Below are 11,300 nucleotides of genomic sequence, written 5' to 3'. Positions count from 1 at the left end.
ATCATGCGGGTGAACCTGACTGGCGTCGTTTACAAGCTATTGCGTCAGCCCGAGGGTTTACCCACTGTGCACCGAAGGGTAATGACTGCGGGTTTCCCCGTCATTAAAAAAATAATAATAAAAATAAAGGAACAAATACAATCAACTTAGCCTAATATTTCACGAAAATTGTTGATTACACTAAAATGAGAGAAATCCTAATTAATTTATTTAGATTTCCTAAAATAAAATGATAGGAAATCACGTACTCTTTTAATTGCCAATTAATGGTAATAATTAATATGTTACAATTTGCCTGTTCTTTCATTACCCAATTATGTAATTTTCCCATCAAGAATCACAAGGATGGAGAGTGGGGGTTCAAAAATCAATTTCACAGCTAAAACTGGGGGATCATGCGGGTGAAAGAATTCATTATTTTCCATAAGTTTATTCGCTTTTCTTATATGTACCGACTACCATTGTTGTGTGAAGTCATTCTGAACCTGCTCAAAGCCACATTGCTGCCATTTCCGACAAGGCAGCAAGGGACAATCTACCACTGCCCAAAATCTGAACTATTCGTTTTCTTTCGTGTCCTCCATCTTCGTTCCGCACTAGTTGGTTGGATTTCTTCACGGTTTTACAGATAATTGAAGTTCTTGCTTGTGTATTTGTGAGATGATTATGGGAGGCTACTTATTGATCTGCTGTTGAGGTCATTCTGTCCCTTCTTTCTTTTTCTGCAACTTTTATGTATTTACTGATTTGTTGCTCTATATAAACACTTCTTCTAATCTCCACAGTATTGAATCTTCCCTTATTTTTTCTTAAGTATTTAAGCTTTAAAAGAAGAAAATCTATTTCAAATGTAAGAACTACATGGCCTAAAATCTGGGATTTCTCAAGGCAAAGGGATAGAGAAGTATCAATTAAAACAATGGAAAAATGATTGTAGTTATCACAGGTTAGCTGCAAAGCAAAAGATATTCTGCCTGCAATTTAGTGGAGGTGGTGAGCCACTAGTTGGTTGGATTTCTTCACGGTTTTACAGATAATTGAAGTTCTTGCTTGTGTATTTGTGAGATGATTATGGGAGGCTACTTATTGATCTGCTGTTGAGGTCATTCTCTCCATTCTTTCTTTTTCTGTAACTTTTATGTATTTACTGATGGTTTGTTGCTCTATATAAACACTTCTTCTAATCTCCACAGTATTGAATTTGAATCTTCCCTTATTTTTTCTTTAGTATTTAAGCTTTAAAAGAAGAAAATCTATTACAGATTAAGAACTACATGGCCTAAAATCTGGGATTTCTCAAGGCAAAGGGATAGAGAAGTATCAATTCAAACAATGGAAAAATGATTGTAGTTATCACAGGTTAGCTGCAAAGCAAAAGATATTCTGCCTGCAATTTAGTGGAGGTGGTGAGAGTAAAGGAAATGTTGGAGTTGGATGATAGTGAAACTCCGGGTATTAGTAGTGTATGTATTCTGCATGGATGGTAACACGTGGTTCATTAGGTATTTATAGCTGAAAGATTGTGAGAATTGGGAGTTGGATTATTGACTTTAATTTGTGATATATAAATTCATAAATTAAAAATAAATAAACATTTGTTTGGGGGCGCTTTTAATCCCAATTTTATCAGATTTTGATAGATTTGTTAGAATTTTATCATTTGACTAGGTGTAGTAGGGTATGAGTGCATTTTATCTACATGATTATTTTACAGAATAAACCATATGTACTGAAGGGGGTTACCGAAGCGTGTCCCCCCCCCCTCACAAACACGCGGGCCCCGCGTGTATTTAATAATGTCGAGCCGTGATCTCCACTTTGATGATGTGAGTGGAGTGTAAACGATTGTGTAAATGATTATGTACGTGTAACACGGTCCTTATTTTACCCTTCACATTTCTAGCATAATGACGTGATTGTCCCTCAATGATTTTATACATGTACAGCCATGAAGGGCAAAAATGGCAATTGGCAAAGTGCAATCACAGTTGACTTGTCAATTGTTGTGGGCCCAATTCAATGGTAAAAAAATCAATTATTTGTGAAAAAGAAGTGCTCCCAAGCAAAGGTTAAGAAAATATGTGAGGTGATTTCTTTCGTGTCCTCCATCTTCGTTCCGCACTAGTTGGTTGGATTTCTTCACGGTTTTACAGATAATTGAAGTTCTTGCTTGTGTATTTGTGAGATGATTATGGGAGGCTACTTATTGATCTGCTGTTGAGGTCATTCTGTCCCTTCTTTCTTTTTCTGCAACTTTTATGTATTTACTGATTTGTTGCTCTATATAAACACTTCTTCTAATCTCCACAGTATTGAATCTTCCCTTATTTTTTCTTAAGTATTTAAGCTTTAAAAGAAGAAAATCTATTTCAAATGTAAGAACTACATGGCCTAAAATCTGGGATTTCTCAAGGCAAAGGGATAGAGAAGTATCAATTAAAACAATGGAAAAATGATTGTAGTTATCACAGGTTAGCTGCAAAGCAAAAGATATTCTGCCTGCAATTTAGTGGAGGTGGTGAGAGTAAAGGAAATGTTGGAGTTGGATGATAGTGAAACTCCGGGTATTAGTAGTGTAGGTATTCTCTGCATGGATGGTAACACGTGGTTCATTAGGTATTTATAGCTGAAAGATTATGAGAATTGGGAGTTGGATGAGATGCAGTTAGTCGAATTATTGACTTTAATTTGTGATATATAAATTCATAAATTAAACATTTGTAGGTGCTACGAATATTACAAGATGCATCATGTTCGTACATGCAGCACTGGGCCTAACAAGGGCTAACTTTGATGCATGTTGGGTCGACTTTTAGGTGATTCCATGGTTTGGTAGGTTTCTTAAGCCCAGTTCATGCCATAATGGTTCACCCTATATAATGATTTTTTATTAAAAATTTTAAAAACTAACTTAACAAAATAACTTATGTTTTTTAAAAGTTTATTTTGAAAAACATGATCGGAAACATAATCAACTATAGTAAGTTTCACTAAATTTTTGGAAAATTAGGTTTGGACTCTCAACCTTTCACGTGGTGTGATTATAGTTTCTTAACGTTCAAAAGCTAATTTCTGTATTCTGCATGGATGGTAACACGTGGTTCATTAGGTATTTATAGCTGAAAGATTGTGAGAATTGGGAGTTGGATTATTGACTTTAATTTGTGATATATAAATTCATAAATTAAAAATAAATAAACATTTGTTTGGGGGCGCTTTTAATCCCAATTTTATCAGATTTTGATAGATTTGTTAGAATTTTATCATTTGACTAGGTGTAGTAGGGTATGAGTGCATTTTATCTACATGATTATTTTACAGAATAAACCATATGTACTGAAGGGGGTTACCGAAGCGTGTCCCCCCCCCCTCACAAACACGCGGGCCCCGCGTGTATTTAATAATGTCGAGCCGTGATCTCCACTTTGATGATGTGAGTGGAGTGTAAACGATTGTGTAAATGATTATGTACGTGTAACACGGTCCTTATTTTACCCTTCACATTTCTAGCATAATGACGTGATTGTCCCTCAATGATTTTATACATGTACAGCCATGAAGGGCAAAAATGGCAATTGGCAAAGTGCAATCACAGTTGACTTGTCAATTGTTGTGGGCCCAATTCAATGGTAAAAAAATCAATTATTTGTGAAAAAGAAGTGCTCCCAAGCAAAGGTTAAGAAAATATGTGAGGTGATCAAACCATTACTTTTTATTCCTAGAATGCCTAGGCCAAAGGACATGTTAGTGATGGTAAAATGTCGAGCCCTATTCTATCCCGTTGGGGAGTTTGGTATTTGGACATCTTATGAGGGAACCCTCTAAGTTTTAAAATGAATGGAATTATTGCTTCTCAATGGAACTTTAGATGTGTGAAAACAAAAGCCTAAAATCTCTATTAATATATGTTAATATAAACAATGAGCCTATCGTAAGATGAGCAATGCAGTTCAAAGATTGATTCTAGAAGTTAATGGTTCATTCGTGTTCATGAATAGACAATAAACTTTAATTAATAAGATAGAGGGATCTAACCGTCTATTGGTGGCTTTTTTAAGTTCATCGTCAAGTCCTAATCCTAGATAAGCAGGGAGAACTACCGATAAGTGAATGCATAGAGATAAAAAAAGAATACCAATGACACTTTGTTTGACCAACGCTAACACTAAGATACAAAAGTTAGGAGAGCAAGTTTGATTAGACGCCCTAATAGTTCTATATGTAAACGATGGATACTAGGTGCTACGAATATTACAAGATGCATCATGTTCGTACATGCAGCACTGGGCCTAACAAGGGCTATCTTTGATGCATGTTGCGTCGACTTTTAGGTGATTCCATGTTTTGGTAGGTTTCTTAAGCCTAGTTCATGCCATAATGGTTCACCCTATTTAATGATTTTTTATTAAAAAATTTAAAAACTAACTTAAAAAAATAACTTATGTTTTTTAAAAGTTTACTCTGAAAAACATGTTCGGAAACATAATCAACTATAGTAAGTTTAACTAAATTTTTGGAAAATTAGGTTTGGACTCTCAACCTTTCACGTGGTGTGATTATAGTTTCTTAACGTTCAAAAGCTAATTTCTGGATTCCAACCAATGAATATGAGGTCATTGCATAACCAAAGTCATAAAATTTGGTGCAACTTTCACATGACCTAAGCTATATGGCAAATCTACTAAACCACCTAATATTTTCTTTCAATTCAACTAAAAATCGCATGCAATTTTAACGTCTACGTTTATTTCATTCATATGAGGACTGAAATTCTCATCTTTGAATATATTTCAAGATCCATCACCTCACTTTCAAAGTTTAAGAACCCATCATTACAATATGTGAAAGGATGGGGATACCAATCCCTATTTTTCATAATTTTTAAGCATAAAAAAATATGCTCATAGTCATTTAATAAAGAATTAAGCAAGAAATGTTGATTATAAAACACGAAGCCAAATCCATCAAATGAAGTTTGACCTCTATATATTAATAAGATTGACATTTAGAAATTTTATTATATAATAAAGATTATTAAATCATAAAAAATTAATTTATCCCAATAATTCAAATTTTTGTCTACAAATTTTATTATATAATGGAGGGTATTAATTTATCGAATATTTTATTTGGCAAATCAAAGGAATTACCGGGAGATGGCCAAAACTACCTAATCTGCAGCTTTGAAAACTCCACCAATGGACTTCCAGAAATATTTGGCAACTTAGTGGCTGCCTAAATAATATTAAATTTTCTTCATTAATTAGTTAGAACATAGACCAATTAGGACTAAACAATAAACCACCTTATCTTACAGTCGTGTAGTAAAAGGGAAATTCTTCTTTGTATGCGCCAATTCAGTCGACATTTCAGAATTAATTACTGTAAATACATACCTAAATTTATACCTAATATATTCAAAAGTCAAACGTAGGATTTTGCGTAAGGTCAAACTGTGATGATAATTCGATTATAAATATGTTGGTGTACTATTGTCTTAAACCTCAATAATTACTATAGAGAGAGATAGAGTTAGTCCTTAAAATTAGTTGGCGAAGTTTAATGTGATTGCATCTTCTCCAAGGTAATATCTTTTTATGCTAATATTCTATTATTCAATACTAATTTGCATCATTCTCATGCTAGTGAAATATTACAAGTTTCTGTGAGCGTCACTCTTACGTGATTGATGCCCGTGACAATTATATGCTCATTTTAATCGTCTGAAGTCAAATAATTAAGACATGCAATTATGAAAAAAAAAATTGATAAAATTAACAATAATGGTGTTTGTCTAGGCTCAAAGACACGAAGCAAAAAAACAGACTGACTTGGCAGCTATTGGTTGTGTTTGATTTTTTTATTTTTTAAACTGTCCAATTATGTTTCGGCGAGTGTCTTCCCTTTTTTGAATCTGTTTTTAGGCCTGTTTTGTAGTATAATTCTAAAATTAATGACATAAACTTATGAAAAAAATAAAACACCAATTAAAATTTATAATAAATCAAATTCAACCCAATTACAAATTAGTTGCTCGTTTGCAAGTTACAATTTAAATTGTTATATTAAGAATTTCTGACTTATAATTCTTATCATTAAATAGTTCCAGAACACAAAGAGTTAACAATTTATATCCTGGCTACACGTTTTAAATATATACCTAATTCAAAGCATAATTCTTATTGTTGTTGAACTAGCTAGGACTCATTGTATCATATTTACTGATATAATTGGAAGACAAAATCAATCTACATAAGAGAACTCGAAGTTGTACGCGTTCAAAACAAATGCTCCATCATTTCCCTCAAGAAGTTAGTCATAAAACTACAGTAATATATATAGCTGCTGATATAAACTATTGGTGATACCTTCTTCTTCAAGGTATTTCTCAATCTTGCATGCTCTCTTTTTCATCATGTTACATCTATGCATGATTCTGTATGTTCTGATATGATTCATTCAGCATACAGATATTTTTCCGCGTACATTAATCTTTTTCATTAAATTTGTTTTATAATCTGAGACCTGCCTCTCCTGCTATATTGTTTGCTAGCAGATTCTTTCGTTGTTGCGCATATGGCCCATTTTTTGTTTTGCTAAAAATCATATTTTTAATAGATTTTGATAAAACTAAATGAAATGCATGGCTGAAAAGATAAAAGTTGTGAGTCCCGAAGTTAAAATTAATTATTGGCTTTAATTTGGATTTTTGTTAATTTTTTAGGTAAACCAAACAGAAGCATGGAGAGGACACAAAGGTTTTTGGTTTTAGGATGTCTTGCAATCGCTTTTTCATTTTTTTTCTTGCATGTTGATTCTGCTGCCAACACCTCTAACAGGTTTGCTTATTACAAAACAATCTCTTTCTTCGATTTTTTCCTTTTCCATCATAAACTCCGAACTAAATTATTAATTTATATTACTTTTCAGTTAATTTTGATGCATGGCATCATATTTATGTAAATAATAGCAGATTCACAGCCATTTTTTAAAGTAGTAGACCTGCATTTATAAAACCAGAAAAACATATTTAATTTGATATAGAGTAATTAATTGAAAAAAACATCTGATTAATATTATATTTAAATTTGCAAAGTCATCATGTACTGCTTTAACAGTCTTAGGCAGTTGGATATTAGGCATCCAACTACTTTTTAATACCCACTTTCTTGCCCTTTTGGATGTGTTGCCAACTCCACAAATTCAACTGACTTCACAACATTTACAGTTGAACAACATATGGCAATAGGACAGTTGCTGATTAATTAATTTCTTTACCCATTTAGGAAATAGTTTAGAGAATAAAATCTTTACTTAGATGTATCTATTATTCTACTGGCTAGGTTACAGTTTTTCTTATTAATTTATCAACTGCTTACGTGACGCATTAAAATATCACGTCTGCAGATGGACTCCAAAGAACAGTGGACAGATGTCATCTTCTCCACTCAAACTGTATAAACGGGGTGATCATGTAAGCCTAAATTTACCACATAACGTTTATATGTGTTTCCTAATAGTGAAAAAAAAAATTTTAATTTTATATATTGTAATGTCATGTTTAATGTAGCAAAATACGCACTCTACGTGTTTCTTTTTCGTGTTTCTGAGGTACTCTACACAGTCATTTAAAGGGAAAAGGAAAAGAAGAAAAAGATTGGCATAAAAAAATTGTTGTTTAATTTCATTATTCCCATGAAATATACATGACACTTCCTTGAATCCAAATTGACTAAAGGTATTTTATGCAGGTGACATTGGACAATGGCATTGTTAAACTCACATTACTATCTCCAAGTGGCAACATCGCAGGAGTGCAATACAAAAATACTGAAAATGTACTGGAGTATCATTTAAGAGAATGGAGAAGAGGGTAAGTTGCTTCGAAACTAGTACGAAATAATTTGAATAAAGTTGTAAAACTACGTTTTAGAAAAGAAAATATTCATCAAGAATTACCAGACAATTTTTGTAATCCTCTTTTACTCATATTAACTCAAGTGCTTTAAATGGATTTGTGTATCTAGGTATTGGGACATTGTATGGAGCAGGCCAAAAGATCGCAAAAGTTATTTCGACACGTAAGTTCAAAGAAATTTAGATATTTTAGAATTCAAGTTGCATACTCTATTTATTTATGTTATAGAAAATGCTATATGGAGATATATTCATACATTTCGTTATGTCTTCCCATCAATAAAAATCATGTAGGATTCAAGGGACAAGTTTCAAAGTTATAGAAGAAACGGAAGATATGATAGAAGTTTCATTCAAGACAACTTGGAATTCTTCTCATAGTTACTCCGTTCCCTTGAATATTGATAAAAGGTAGGTTTTAATTTACTAATAAAGATATCATATATATTTGAAAACTCGTTAGAGTACCTACTAATAAAACTCTTTTGCAGGTATATAATGTTGCGAGGTGTTTCTGGATTCTATTCTTATGCAATAATGGAACATTTTGAGGGATGGCCCGATTTAAATATCGATGAAGCAAGAATTACTTTCAAGCTTCACCCAAACCTGTAAGATTCGAGAATTAGTAACTTTAGAATGCATTACAAGCTCAATAATTGGTGAAGAAAACTTGTATATAGTTTAATTATGTTGTATATGTAGGTTCCATTATATGGCTATATCAGACAACATACAAACACCCATGCCAACGGATAATGATCGTATAAAAGGTCAAGTGCTCGACTATAAAGAAGCCGTCTTGTTGACAAAGCCTAGCAATCCAGCCCTCAAAGGCAAGGTAGATCTCTATTGTAAACATGTCATAAAGTTGGTATATATATCCCTTTTTTCCCGTTAAATGATTATGCTTAAATATTAATGTATAATGAAATTTATTGATTAGGTCGACGACAAGTATCAGTACTCGTATGACAACAAGGATAGCTTGGTGCACGGGTGGATTAGCTCTCGTCCACACATAGGGTTTTGGGTGATAACTCCGAGCAATGAATTTCGTTCCGGTGGTCCAATCAAAAATGATCTTACATCTCATGTTGGTCCAACCTCTTTAGCAGTAAGTAGTTCTTGTTTTATATAAATCGCTTTCTCACTTATAAATCAGAAAATCTTGCGTAATTCATCATCTTCTGTAGAAAACACAGATTCTCATCAATAATTTTAGTCTAAAAATTGAACTCACGCGTTCTCATTCACTAATTCCATTTCAATAATCCATGTTCAGATATTTTTCAGTGGTCATTATGCTGGTTCGACTTTCGGGATTAGATTACGAAATGGAGAGCCGTGGAAAAAGGTCTTTGGCCCAATTTTTATATATCTCAACTCAGGATTTTGGGCGGATGCTAAAAAACAGGTAAGTTTTCCTTTTCTAAAATTGTATTAGTTTTACAATTCATCTGCATTATTATTTTCGTTTTTATTTACCAACCTAACTCAAATTTGTAAATCCTTACTCCATCAGATGAAAAAGGAAACCCAAAAGTGGCCATATGATTTTCCACGTTCAGAAGATTTCCCTCATGCCAATCAACGGGGTACCATTAGCGGTAGATTATTAGTCCGTGACAGGTATCTTAAGCCATATTTCTTGACTGCAAAATCAGCATATGTGGGGTTAGCTCCACCGGGAGATGTGGGATCTTGGCAAACAGACACTAAGGTAATATTTCCCATAGATTTTTTTAATTTTATTTCAATAACTATTTTCACAATAGCAATATTAGGTAAGATCGTGTTTTTCACACACGATATTAATTATTTTATTATTAGGGTTATCAATTCTGGAGTCAAACCGATGAAAATGGGTACTTCACAATAAAAGCCGTTAGAGGAGGAAACTACAGCTTGAATGCTTGGGTCCCAGGAGTGATGGGAGACTATAAATATGAAACTGATATTGTCGTCAAACCAGGTTTTATTCTCATTGCTTATAGAATTTTATATATAATTCTTTTTTCTTTTTCTTTTTAAAGAAAATTTACATGCAATTTGTAAAAATAACAAAATATGACTTTTGATACAGGAAGCAAAATTCAACTAGGGAATCTTGTATATAGTCCTCCAAGAAATGGTCCAACCCTATGGGAAATTGGAATCCCTGATCGTACTGCTAATGAGTTTTATGTGCCTGATCCAGCGCCTCAGTTCAGGAACCATTTATTTATCAACCACACAGAGAAGTAACCTCTATTAAATGAACACCATTGTTGTGGGATTTATTTTCAATAATTTCTAAAGATGACTAATAATCATCTTTGTTACCCTCAGGTATAGACAGTACGGATTATGGAATCGATATACGGATTTGTATCCTGATAAAGATCTGGTTTACACAGTTGGCACCAGTGACTATAGAAAAGATTGGTTCTTTGCTCATGTCAATAGGTATATAACACATTCTTTGATGGTCATTTTGTTTATAGATTAGATATTCTGGCAAATTAATTCCAAATTATGTGTGTATTTTCAGGAGAATGAATAATGGCCACAAGTTTGAAGCAACCACATGGCAAGTTTTATTTGATTTAAAAAATGTGCAGACGAGAGGAAACTATACGCTCCAGATAGCTCTAGCTTCTGCCAGTTATGCTGAAATACAAGTATGGTTTCTTAAAATTTTGATTTCATTAGATATAAATGGTTAATTACATAGTTAATTATTACTCATGTCTTCTTCTTATAGGTTCGGATCAACAATCCAAACGCAACGCAGCCTTACTTCACTACGAGGTTGATAGGTAGGGATAATGCAATTGCAAGACATGGAATTCACGGATTATACTCATTGTACTCTGTCAATGTATCGGGATCTCAACTCGTGCATGGAAGAAATACAATATATCTAAAGCAATCAAGAGGCGAAAATCCTTTCTACGGTGTTATGTATGACTATATTCGCTTTGAAGGACCGCCAAAAGTCAATAACTAGACTCAATTATTTTATTTTACATATTAGTACATTTTTTTGATAGTGCTAGCTCTGCAACTTCAAATTAATTGGAAGAACCACAATTTTCATCCATGCAAAGAAAAATTATGTAATTTATTTTCTTAGAGTCTTCTAACTTTCAAAAATCTGTAGAAATTTTTCTCTCATTTTTAGTATAATAAATATATTTTTTCCCTTATCCATTAATTTTGTCCAAAGTCCTGTCAAGTTTTATAGAGCTAAGAATAACATGATGGCAAGTAAGTGCAAAAGGTCCATAATATATGTCCCAAAATTTGGAGTACAACTGAAAGCGAAAAACAGCGTCTGACTTCCAATTTTAAATTTGCTTAAAATAAACAATCATGTCATAAGTACCAAAAATTTTAAT

General features: G+C 33.0%; 1 protein-coding gene across 2 annotated transcripts; it reads left to right on the top strand.

The window, feature by feature from the left end:
• Nucleotides 1–5,524: 5,524 nt before the first annotated feature.
• On the top strand, nt 5,525–11,076 carry LOC111401185 (rhamnogalacturonate lyase-like). Of its 2 annotated transcripts, none has more exons than XM_023028803.1 (16): nt 5,525–5,584; nt 6,725–6,839; nt 7,408–7,474; nt 7,752–7,873; nt 8,028–8,081; nt 8,212–8,328; nt 8,409–8,528; nt 8,623–8,758; nt 8,864–9,034; nt 9,203–9,334; nt 9,443–9,640; nt 9,751–9,892; nt 10,004–10,160; nt 10,249–10,365; nt 10,451–10,580; nt 10,664–11,076. In XM_023028803.1, the coding sequence occupies exons 2-16, from the start codon at nt 6,742–6,744 to the stop codon at nt 10,907–10,909; spliced, it is 2,007 nt and encodes a 668-aa protein (XP_022884571.1). In that variant the 5' UTR covers nt 5,525–5,584; nt 6,725–6,741; the 3' UTR covers nt 10,910–11,076. The 2 variants fall into 2 exon arrangements, with proteins under 2 accessions (XP_022884571.1, XP_022884572.1); XM_023028804.1 differs by lacking the exon at nt 5,525–5,584 and adding an exon at nt 6,242–6,381.
• Nucleotides 11,077–11,300: the final 224 nt, after the last annotated feature.

The sequence above is a fragment of the Olea europaea genome, chromosome 10, assembly GCF_002742605.1.
Source record: "Olea europaea var. sylvestris chromosome 10, O_europaea_v1, whole genome shotgun sequence".
Taxonomy (NCBI): Eukaryota; Viridiplantae; Streptophyta; class Magnoliopsida; order Lamiales; family Oleaceae; genus Olea; species Olea europaea.
This window is presented reverse-complemented; position numbering and strand designations above follow the sequence as displayed.